This window comes from Microcaecilia unicolor, unplaced genomic scaffold, assembly GCF_901765095.1.
Source record: "Microcaecilia unicolor unplaced genomic scaffold, aMicUni1.1, whole genome shotgun sequence".
Lineage (NCBI taxonomy): Eukaryota > Metazoa > Chordata > Amphibia > Gymnophiona > Siphonopidae > Microcaecilia > Microcaecilia unicolor.
The window spans coordinates 21503-33860 of record NW_021963332.1 but is presented as its reverse complement, the minus strand read 5'-3'; the positions used below and the strand labels follow the sequence as shown (position 1 = coordinate 33860).

Sequence of the window (12358 nt, the reverse complement as noted above, 5' to 3'; positions counted from 1 at the left end):
GAGTTGTGAGCTTTCTGGGACGAGAGAACAATCTGTTGGATGAAACATTTCAAGGATTACAGGTAAATTAGTGTTTCTGTTGAGGAGTTATTGAAAAAGGGATGCTTGTTACTGAAGTTAAATATAAAAGTGTTATTAAACTGATAACTGGGGTGAGTAAAGCAGAGATTAAAAGAGGGAGTAGGAGAGCAAGGAGGAGAATGAAATGGAGAGGGAGTGATCCTGTAAGTAAACTACTCAGAGGAAATGGACTAACCATCATAAGAACATAAGAATAGCCATACTTGGTCAGACCAATGGTCCATCTAGCACAGTATCCTGCTTCCAATAGTGGCCAAGCCAGGTCACAAGGACCTGGCAGAAACCCAAAGAGTAGCAACATTCCAGAATCCCAAAGAGTAACAAGCTTCCGGAATCCCAAAGAGTAGCAACATTCCGGAATCCCAAAGAGTAAAAGATTCCAGAATCCCAAAGAGTAGCAACATTCCATGCCACCAATCCCGAGGCAAACAGTGGCTAACCCTTTGTCCATCTGCCCCATCCACAAGCCATGCCACAGCAGCAGCCATCAGATACACATAATGAGAGAACTTTAAATATGGAAAATTAAACTCCTCCCCTTTACTTTTGATGAATTTTAGTTTCTTCTAAGCAATTCTTGGTGTTTACTTTTCCACAAAATCTAAAAGTTTCCTTTCTAATATTTTATAAAAGGAATCAGGATACAGAAGAGGAATTAGACTCAAAATATAATTATCTTAGGCGCAAGTACCATCTTGATAGCATCTAGATGCCCCCACCAGGACAGGTATAAAGGTGACCACTTCAAAAGAATGTCATCAATTAACTGCAACATCACCTCTTTATTAGATTCTAAAGAATGCTCCACAGAATTACCATACCACACCCCCAAATATTTCAACTTATCAGGAACCCACACAAGAGAAGGCACACAGATGCTAACTATGGACTTGCACCAGACTTTCCCCAGTTAATCTTTTAAGCAGATATCCCAGGAAATTTGTCAGTCAAGGCAAGCAAAGTAGTCAAGGATTGCATACACATATAAAGCAACAAGTCATCTGTAACTTTCTCCCTGACAGTTCAACCCTACAACTTATCAACCACTCTAATAATCCATTCCTTCTGCACAGGATTCCTTTATGCGTGGGATAAGCATAAAGGAATCCTGTGCAGAAGGAATGGATCCTCAGGAGCTTAGTCGAGATCGGGAGGCGGGGCTGGTGGTTGGGAGGTGGGGATAGTGCTGGGCAGACTTATACGATCTGTGCCGGGGCTGGTGGTTGGGAGGCGGGGATAGTGCTGGGCAGACTAATATGGTCTGTGCCAGAGCCGGTGGTGGGAGGCGGGGATAGTGCTGGGCAGACTTATATGGTCTGTGCCAGAGCCGGTGGTAGGAGGTGGGGATAGTGCTGGGCAGACTTATAAGGTATGTGCCAGAGCCGGTGGTTGGGAGGCGGGGCTGGTGGTTGGGAGGCAGGGATAATACTGGGCAGACTTATACGGTCTGTGCCAGAGCCGGTGGTTGGGAAGTGGGGCTGGTGTTTGGAAGGCGGGGATAGTGCTGGGCAGACTTATACGGTCTGTGCCCTGAAGAGCACAGGTCCAAATCAAAGTAGGGTATACACAAAAAGTAGCACATATGAGTTGTCTTGTTGGGCAGACTGGATGGACCGTGCAGGTCTTTTTATGCTGTCATCTACTATGTTACAATGAGGCATATTTTCAAAGCACTTAACCTTCCAAAGTTCCATAGGTTTCAATGGAACTTTGGAAGGCTAAGTGGTTTGAAAATATGCATCTATGTTACTATAACAAGAGGCTTTAAAGCCAGACAGTGGCGTAGGAAGGGGGGGGCGGTCCGCCCCGGGTGCACGCGCTCGGGGGGTGCTGGCCCCGCTGGTTCCCTGCTCTTTCTGCCCCGGAACAGGTTACTTCCTGTTCCGGGGCAGAGAGAGCAGGGAACCAGCGGGGCCTACGGAGCTCCGAGTGACATGCACTCGGGGCGGATCGGCCCTCCCGCAGGTAAGAATGCGGTCTGGGGGGGGGGTGCACCGTGCTGCACCCGGGGGGGGGGGGGGGTGCGCAGCGGCGACCCGCCCCAGGTGCCATTAGCCCTCGCTACGGCACTGAAGCCAGATTAAACATGGGAGAAAGTGGGCAATCCTATAGTTTTACAGTTGCTGACAGCTGAGGGCAAAATTCAGCCTAGATATTCAATGCCAGCCCACCTCTGGGCACTGGGTCAGCTGCCAGTCCACAGTTATTGCCGGCTGATTTCAGTACTGGCACCTGCGTACCTAAGTGTGTAAAGATAGGAAAGCCTTTTGTGCAGTCCAATCTGCTTGCTTAGCTCTGCGGATGTCCACATAACTGCTGGCGCCTTCCTGACACTGCCCACACAGACTGCCCTGGAATTAAGCGGGCAGTGCCATGGTGGTCAGAGCAGAGATTTAGAAGCACTGCCTGGTAAATATCAGTGGCTGGGATGCTGAGCATGGTTTAAGTGAGTTGCAGCCTCTCCTGCCTGCTTAAACTAGACTGAACATCACCCCCTTAAAGAACAGCAAGAGATATCCAATATGAAGCACCGAGGCAGAATTCTGCACTACAGATTCTCACCCTACGCCTGTCGCAGCCTTCTTACTGCCAAACTGCTACCGTCTAAAGCCTCTGCTTGGCCAAGAGAGGGCAGCAAGCACCAATTCATGAGAACTCGTCTCCAAAGCACAGGATACTTACTGCCTTTCTCATCCACTTTGCAAACCTTGCTCTTTCTCTTATTAAATGGAACAATCAGATGGAGCAGCCCTCAATTCTCACAGAGGCCAACTCAGAACAGCTCACCAGTGAGAGTAAAAGTAGAACAGTGCTAGGTGGACACAAGAAGAAGTTCTCACCCAGTACACTAGCTCTTTAATGCATATTAAGAGAGAATCCAGATGTGTAGCTCTGGGTTAACTCACGTTTTCAACATGTTTAATAAATAAGCATTTAGCTAATAACATACCCTCACTTCCGCATAAACCCAGCTTTTCAAAGAGCAAACACACAGATATACAATTCACCTATTCAGACCTTAGAGAAGGTCGACTCCTGGAATGTAGGTGTTCATTCCCTGTATGAGGATTTAGCTTCAAAAAAGTGATTAAATCTAATTTTAGGAATTTTTCTTCAGCTTGGTTTACTGAGCAGTTTTGAGTTCTTAAAGGAGCAGTGAGAAAAGCCGAGAGAGTTTGGTGTAAAGTCTTCCTGTACACCGCTTTGAGTGAATGCCTTCAAAAAGGCGGTAAATAAATCCTAATTAATAAATAATAATAATCAATAAATAGTAGACGTGTTGATGAATATAAACTGGGGATTTTTGACGCTAAGAAGATCTATTTCTCTGGAGTATTGTTAAAAGCACCTAATAGGTCTAGGACTATTTTGCATTGATTAAACATCTGATCACTGAGCGCCCGTCTGTGCGACTAAATTTAGTTGTGGGCAGTTATGCCAAGTAAAATTCGGTGTAAATGCTGATGCATAAATTACTACTACTTGTCATTTCTACAGCGCAACTGGACATACGCAGCGCTGTACACTGGACATGAACAGACAGTCCCTGCTCATCAGAGCTTACAATCTAATTAAGACAAACAGGACAATAAGTGTCAATAATTGCTTGTTAATTAGCCAGTTATTGGCACTGATTGGCTTGTTCACTAATTAAGTTGTATGCACAAATCCAGAATACGACCAGATTTGCGTGTGTAATCCAGGGGATTATGTCTATTTTTCTCTCTTTGCATTGGCTCCCACTTGAGAAATGCTGTTTTAAAAAAATTATTAGTATTAGTGTTTACATTTATGCTCTGATTTGTCCTTTGCACTCACAGAGTGAGAGGCGTTGTTCTCTTCTCTGTTAGAACTTTGAGGTTTGAATGATTCCTATGTCTTGTACATCGATTGATGATTTTAATGGAGTTTCAAAGAGTTGTAAAAACTTTTTTTTTTTGTTTTTCTGATTTTCTTAGAGGATTGGCTTATGGTTTGTTCTGACTTTTCAGATGATTATGGCAGGGGCGTAGCCAGACACCTAATTTTGGGTGGGCCTGGGCCCAAGATGGGTGGGCAGAAGAACTCCACCTTGTCCCACAAATGATTTGGTCTCTCCCTCTCTAGCCTGCATCCCATTTGGTCTCTCAAACACCTCCTCCCCCGTATACCTTTTAAATAGCAGATTTTCACTTTCAGCGAGAAGCAAATAATACACACTGCTCATGCTGGCCCCACAGCCTTCCCTCCGATGCAACTTCCTGTTTCCGCATAGGCGGGAATACATCAGAGGGAAGGCTGTGGGGCAGTGTGAGCAGTATGTAACAGTCGCTGCTCGCTGCAGGCAAAGATCTGCTATTTACAAGGTATGCAAAAGGAACAGTTGATGGGAGTTTTCGGCTGATGGGGCTTGGGGATCTCTGCCAGCCACACCATAGGTGTGCTGCTACTGGTTGGGCCTGAGCCCAAAGTGGGTGGGCCTGGGCCCACCCAGGACCACCCTTGGCTACGCCACTGGATTATGGTCCCATTGGTTTTATCTTTAGATAAGATTTATGCTCCATATTGAATTACGTTCATTTATTATTGTATTATTGTTATTACATTTGCATTGTATAACCTATTATGGTCATTACTGGGAGAACAGGCTAAATATATTATTTATTTATTATTTATTTATTATTTATTTGTTACTTATATCCCACATTTTCCCACACATGCAGGCGCAATGTGGCTTACAGAGAATTACATAAGAGTACAAACTTAACAGCTTAGGCAAGCATAAAGAAGTAAACATGGGGGAAGAAACTAACAAAGTGAACTAAGTAGGGTAAGGGACAAGGGATGTTTTAATCAACATGGTAAATTGAGGGATAAGTCTTAGCAAAGAGGAATGTCTTTAACAACTTCTTAAAAAGGGCATGGTCCACTTGAGTTTTAAGGTGGCGAGGTAACGTGTTCCAGTATTTGGGACTCCAGTAACGGAAAGACGAGGCGAAGATTTTCTTATACTTGACTCCCTTACAATTCGGGAAATGGAGGTGAAGATAGGACCGAGCAGCAGGGTTGGCATTTCTAGGCGGAAGGTCAATCAAGGGGAACATGTATTCCGGGGCACCCCATAGATGATTTTATGTGTTAGGGAGCAGATCTTAAAAGCAATGCGCTCCTGTACAGGTAGCCAATGAAGTTTAAAGCGTAGGGGGTCAGCGTGTGCAAAACGCCGCTCGTTTAGGATGAGCCTCGCCGCGGTGTTCTGAGCCGTTTGGAAAGTTTTCAGTAAGGAGGCCTGGCAACCCACATAATACCACTACAATAGTCCAGGTGGGATAGGACAAGCCAGTGGACAAGGGTACGGAACAAGTCTCTGGGAAGGAGGTATCTGATACGTCGAAGCCTCCACATGGCCTGGAACATTTTTTTGGAGACCAAGTGTACATGATCAACCAGCTGGAGATGTGAATCCAGGTGCACTCCCAAAAGTCTCAGGCTGTTGTCAATCGGGAGGGCAGAGCCCAGAACTGGAAGCATTGTGTCTGTTACATGTGCGTGCTTGGACGAGAGGATGAGACAATGAGTTTTTTCCCTGTTTAGCCTGAAGCGAAACACCCTGGCCCATTGTTCTAAAGTGGAGAAGCAGGCATCTATGAGGTTAGCAACTTCTGATACTGTGGATTGAAAAGGGATGTAGACTGTAATATCATCCGCATAGATGAAAGGGTTGAGGTCCAGATTTGCAAGTGCTGTGGCTAGAGGCATCATCATTATATTGAATAGGGTAGGTGAGAGGGGAGAGCCCTGAGGGACCCCACAAGAAGCATTCCACGGTTCAGAGGTGTGGAATTCACCATGACCTGATAGGACCTTGAGGTCAAGAAACCCTTGAACCAATGCAAAACTGGTCCTCCTATACCAAAAGTATCCAGTAGATGGAGCAGGAGTTCATGATCCACCATGTCAAAAGCACTAGACATGTCAAATTGTAGCAGGAGAATCTTTCGTCCAACAGATAGTTCTTGTCGAAAGTTGGATAAGAGGGTAACCAGGACAGTCTCCGTGCTGTAATGAGCTCGAAAACCTGATTGCGAATGATGGAGGATATCAAAATTAGTTAGAAATTCGTTGAGCTGAACATTGACCAGGCTCTCCATCAGCTTGATAACTAGAGGTATCGAAGCCACTGGGCGATAGTTAGAGATGACATCTGGCTTGATCTTTGAATTTTTTGGGATTGGAGTGAGAAGGATGTTTCCATGACCTGGCGGGAAAAATCCTGCGCTTAACATATTGTTAAGGTAACGTCAGTTCTTCAATGTAACAATTTGGTGCGACTTTTAGGAGATGAGTCGGACATACATCTAATTTGCAGCATTTATTTATGAATTTACGTAGAGCAGCAGTCACGTTATCGGGTAACAGACGATTGAATTTGGTCCAAAAGCGGTCAGCGGGGCAAGCACCCGAAGGCACGTCCAAGGATGCCAGAAAGTCATCCACGTCAGAGAGACAGCTGACGGTTGAAGACCGCAGGGTAAGAATTTTTTCCTTGAAGTAAGATCCAAGTTGTGTAGCTGAGGGAGGATCAACACTGGAGCGTTCTAGCTTGCGAGTATCTAGAAAGGTGTTTAGTAGTTGATATATCTGTCGGATGTCCCGGCCAGCCACCTGCATCTTAGATGAAAAGTAGGTGCGCTTTGCAAATCGGATGGCATGTTTATATTTGCGGTGACTACTTTTCCAGGCCTCCCGAGCCTGATCAGATTTACCTTTTCGCCAGGTTCTTTCCATACGTCGTACCTCACGTTTCAAAGCTCTCAGGTCTATTGAGAACCAGGGTGATAATCTACGAATGTGCGAGGATTTGTGACGCAGGGGTGCAATTGTATTCAGCACTGCGTTACAAGTGTGGTCCCAGTCAGTGAGATAAGTGGGCGAGGATGGTTGCAGATCCGAGCCATGACTATAAAGAGACCTCCAGAACAAGCTGGGGTCAATGACCCCTCTGGTGTAATGTTGGTGAGAATGACGAGGCCGGAGGGGGCCTGAGGTTTGCCAGCGTAGTGTGAACTGTAATTTAAAGTGATCCGACCAAGCCGTTTCCAGCCAGCTAATATCATGAACAGAAAAGTTCTGATCGTCTAAAAATTTAAATGAGAGGAGGTCAAGTGAGTGACCCTTACAGTGAGTTGGACCAGAGATAGGACATTCGAGGTCACAAAGGTGGAGAAAATCCAGGAATTGGGATACTTCTGGGGATGTGGGATTATCCAAATGAAGGTTGAGATCACCCAAGAAAAGTATATTCGAGTTGTTCATGCAGATATTAGAGATGAAATCCAGAAGCGCAGAATGACTGCTTGACCAGGTAACTGGTGGCCTGTAAAACAGCACACAGGCCAGCTGGCCATGAAGGGAGGGATGATGAACCTTGACAGCAGCAACTTCCAGCGACGAGGAGATCAAAACCGAACTTGCATCTACTATGAGGTGAGAGCGGTAAATGAGCGCCAACCTGCCCCCTCGCTTGTCTAATCTGTCCCAGTGGATGATCTTGTAGCCTGCTGGGCAGAGATCCAGCACAATGGGGTCTTTAGGTGTTCTTATCCAGGTTTTATGAATAATAAATAAATAAATAAATAAATAAATAAATACAATTATGTGCTTTTAAACTGTGTATGTTAATACTTGTCTGAGCGGAGGAGTGGTTAGAGCAGCAGGCTGTGAATGAGAGACCAGAGACTGAATCTCACTGACACTCCTTCTGACCTTCACCAAGTCACTTAATCCTCCATTACCTCAGGTATAAACTTAGATTGTGAGACCTCAGGGACAGGGAAACATCTAAGTACCTGACTATAACTTGCCTTGAACTGCTACCACTGGAAAGGTGTGACCTAAATAGCAAATTCTAAATGATACACACACATATATATATATATATATATATTTTTTTTTTAAAGAAATGTTCAAGTGACTCCTTTGTGTGGATAGCTTCCATTCCCTTCTTCGCTTACTGGATTCTTTAATGTTGATGTAGCAGTTGTTGTACTAGAATAGATTCAAGGCGTTTCCAATAGTCCTCTCTGTGACCAGGTATGTTCATACAGAAACAAACTTCTAGGGTAACCACTGCCCTCTCACACCCGGACCGTGCAAATGAATTCAGCTTAGTACAGGTGGTGGGGCTTCCAATATACCAGACTACCAAAATGCCCTTCCTTATGCAGCAAAAAACTATATGGCTTAACTTACTCCTATTATACTGTAGGCTACTAAAAAATGTATGGATTGAGGAGAAAGTCGCTAAGCATACTTGCAGTTAACAACAAGGTGGAGTCTCATATCTTTTTGCACGGATATTCATATCACTCCCCTGGTGACTCTATCAACATGCATAGTTTTAATCATCGACTAAAACCACCTCCACCCTAATGTTGTAATTGCAAAATGAACTTATATTGCCACACTAACATGTGCAAATGTCGAGACATGTTTCAGCTAAATGGTGTGGGTTCCCCCAGAAGAAGCATAGCGAAACAGGCACTGTCGGGGCTTCTACACATGCCAGTCTGAATGATGGAGTTTATATGCTCCTTAAGCTAAGTGTCTTTTGTTATATATTTATGCACATTTGCACATGTTAGTGTGGCAATATAAGTTACATTTTGCAATTACAACATTAGGGTGGAGGTGGTTTTAGTCGATGATTAAAACTATGCATGTTGATAGAGTCACCAGGGGAGTGATATGAATATCCGTGCAAAAAGATATGAGACTCCACCTTGTTGTTAACTGCAAGTATTCTTAGCGACTTTCTCCTCAATCCATACATTTTTTAGCTTCCTTATGCAGCAGCAGGAAGAACATTCTGGACCACTGTTCCAGAAAGGTGCCAATCAACTCCGAATAAGGGGAAGTCTATTCTAACAAAGTGGCCCAATGGCATTGACGCTTAAGCTAGGAGGGGAGTATAAAACTGGGAGTTAAGAGATGAGCCTTGTCCCTTCCTTCCTGGAGGTTGTCCAGTAAGGAGCATGTAGAATAGCAGTGGGTGTAAGGAGTCTAAGGAGCTAAGGGAGAAGGACAAAGCACAAGGGTTTTCAGTCTGGTGTATAAAAAAAAGAGAGGTATGTTCCCATACTGAATGAAATGATCAGGGAGTGCCATGAAGGGAAAAGAGCTAAAGAGTGAAGCTGCTGCCACAAACAGTCCCTGTTGGGGAAGGGGATTTGGAACCTTGAAGCAGTGAAACTGGTGAGTGCTTCTGCCTTAAAGTAACAGGGAAGACCAACTCACCCAGAACCCTATCCACTAATCTGTACCAAACAAGGGAGATCTAAGCACTGGGGAACAGAGTGTGGAGGAGTGGCCTAGTGGTAAGAGCACCGGTCTTGCAATCCAGAGGTGGCTGGTTCAAATCCCACTGCTGCTCCTTGTGATCTTGGACAAGTCACTTAACCCTCCATTGCCTCAGGTACAAACGTAGATTGTGAGCCCTCCTGGGACAGAGAAATATCCAGTGTACCTAGTAGAGTGGAGGAGTGACCTAGTGGCTAGAGCACCAGTCTTGCAATCCAGAGGTGGCTGGTTCAAATCCCACTGCTGCTCCTTGTGATCTTGGACAAGTCACTTAACCCTCCATTGCCTCAGGTACAAACTTAGATTGTGAGCCCTCCTGGGACAGAGAAATATCCAGAGTACCTGAATGTAACTCACCTTGAGCTGCTACTGAAAAGGTGTGAGCAAAATCTAAATAAATAAATAAGGAGAGCTAAAATGATCACCAGAGGGCTAAGAGTACAGGACAACTGTTGTCAGACAGAGAAAGATAACACAGGGTTTAATCTTTGCTCCAAAGACATACATCAACTGAGAATGAAGGGCTACAGAATAGCAATGAGGAGGAAGGCGGCACCAAAAGAAGACGCATTTTAAACTCGCCAGTCTGTGAGTCATGTTGGAGATTGAGGCGAAAGACGCTGTATGTGTGACAGAACCTGCCAGAGAATGAGTGCATGAAATGTAGCAAATGAAGGAGGAATGATGTTTATGGAATGAAACGTACAAACAAATTAGTCCTAGAAACGGTTTCATTGGTATATCAGGGTTAGGGTAGGGCAAAGTGGTTTAGGGTGAGTACAGCATTTCAAGAAGAAAATAGCCTGCACCTTTACAGCACAAGACGCATGAGCTGAGGTTTAAAAACGGGACTGGTAGCATTTTCTTATCTCCAGAACTGTGGATGAGCGTGTATAAATATTTGAAATGAATAAAAAAATATATATATATGAAAACAGAAGTAGAGTTTCTCATTCCTAGACAGCAAACTTACATGAGCTTCCATCAACCTTGCAATCCTAGAAGTGACAAGCTCTGTATCCTTGTGTCCATCCTGTGAACCTCCTAATGTTAATCGGCTTGTTAAAAATTCAGTACATCTCCTCCCTGCTGACAAAATAATTTTGATATATTTTGGGGGGAAGTTTGGGTTTTCCATGATTTTTGTAAAATATTTTTGGTTTCACAGTTCCAATTCATGCATGGAAAATGATTGTACACATGTTAATTTGTAGGTTAATGTACATTAAATTAATTTTATTTATTTATTTATTGCATTTGTATCCCACATTATCCCACCTCTTTGCAGGCTCAATGTGGCTTACAATACATCATGGGTACTGGAAATAGGAGTGCATATACATTAGGTTTACAGAAGATTTGTGTTACATGGTGGTGAATTATATAATGGTGTTAAAGCAAAAGACATTATAAGACAGTGCTAGAAGTTCAAAAGATTATACAGTTACACATGTTGATCTTTGTGATATATCTTGTCGAAGAGATAGGTTTTTAATAGTTTGCGGAAATTGGTCAGTTCATAAACCGTTTTCAAGTTGCGTGGCAGCGCATTCCAGAGCTGCGTGCTCGTAAAGGAAAAGGTAGATGCAGGCATTGATTTGTATTTCAAACCCTTACATTTGGGAGGATGAAGAATGAGGGGTGTACGAGAAGATTTTTTTGCGTTCCTGAGTGGTAGTTCTATTAGATCTGACATGTAGGCTGGGGCGTTACCATTTTGCATACTCTAACATTAAATCAACTTAAGAAAGAGGATGGGATTTGATATACTGCCTTTCTGTGGTTATAATCAAAGTGGTTTACATAGTATACGCAGGCGCTTCTTTTTGTGACTGGGGCAATGAAGGGTTAAGTGAATTGCCCAGAGTTACAAGGTGCTGTAGTGGGAATTGAACCCAGTTCCTGCTGGCTCTCAGGCTGCCGCACTAACCGATAGGCATATTCCTCCTTCCTCCCTATCCACAGAAGTTCTGAAACCTTAGTGTACATGACTCATCGAGATCCGATGACTAAACCTTGCTCAGCCTCACAGTCATGGAAAACCACCATATTAACTGACCTGTGAGCCTTTGAATCCTCGTCTCTGGTCCCACTCAGAATGCTGAAAGGATAAAGAAAGAGAAAGATATGAGAATTTATTCTGATAACAGGCGTTATAAGTACTCATCATGAGTAGCTGGATTTGTTTTGTGAAAGGATTAATGGGGGAGCCCATCATACTGAGACAGAGGATGAGGAAGGTGAGTGATGCACAATAGTGAGACAGACACAGCAATGAGTGTGTGCATTCACCACACTGACTCACTAATCACTGCTAGTCTGCTTTTCTTCAGTTCGCGCTCCATTAATACGCTGTGCTTCCCCTTTAATTGACTGCATCAAAAAAGGTTAATTAGTAATGCTTGCGTAGTACAAAAGATGAAAATTAATCATCTGGAACACCATAATTTTAACAATATTAATGTCTGTCAGAGTGGTAAGAACGCAACTGTAGCTACACGAGAACCAGGTGAGAGAGAGAACAAGTATTCGAGAAGGTCGTTATGATTATCAAGAAATCCAGTTCAAAGATAGGTAACCAGGACAGTGTAATTATGCAGTGACATCAGTTCCACTCAGGGTTGCAAATGTCTTCTGAAATAAATAGGTCTTCACTGCCCACCACAATTTGAGATAGGATAGTTTGAAATGGATGGAGGCTAAAAGTATGTGATGCAATAAACAGTGCTGGTCCTTGCATTTCATACAAAGTGGATATGCAAATGACAGTTGTTGAGGAACTATAATGGTCAGGGGTCCGTAGGTGACAACAGAGGAGGAAAGATAAGGAGGAGTGCCAGTTTGGGAGTGTAAGAATCTTACATTGGGCATGAAAAGAAACGGGTAACCGCAGGGCCCTTGAGAGACACAGCCAGGCACAGGACAAACAAAAGCCCTG

At 43.9% G+C, this 12358-nt stretch overlaps 1 protein-coding gene across 2 annotated transcripts in view; it reads right to left on the bottom strand.

The window, feature by feature from the left end:
- Positions 1-11598, bottom strand: part of LOC115459201 (cGMP-inhibited 3',5'-cyclic phosphodiesterase A-like) — a 68159-nt gene extending 56561 nt beyond the window's left edge. For both annotated transcript variants that reach the window (XM_030189062.1, XM_030189064.1), the window contains exon 1: positions 11480-11598. In XM_030189062.1, coding sequence (XP_030044922.1) covers positions 11480-11590 — 111 coding nt within the window. In that variant the 5' untranslated portion in view covers positions 11591-11598. The remainder of the gene's footprint in view (positions 1-11479) is intronic.
- Positions 11599-12358: the final 760 nt, after the last annotated feature.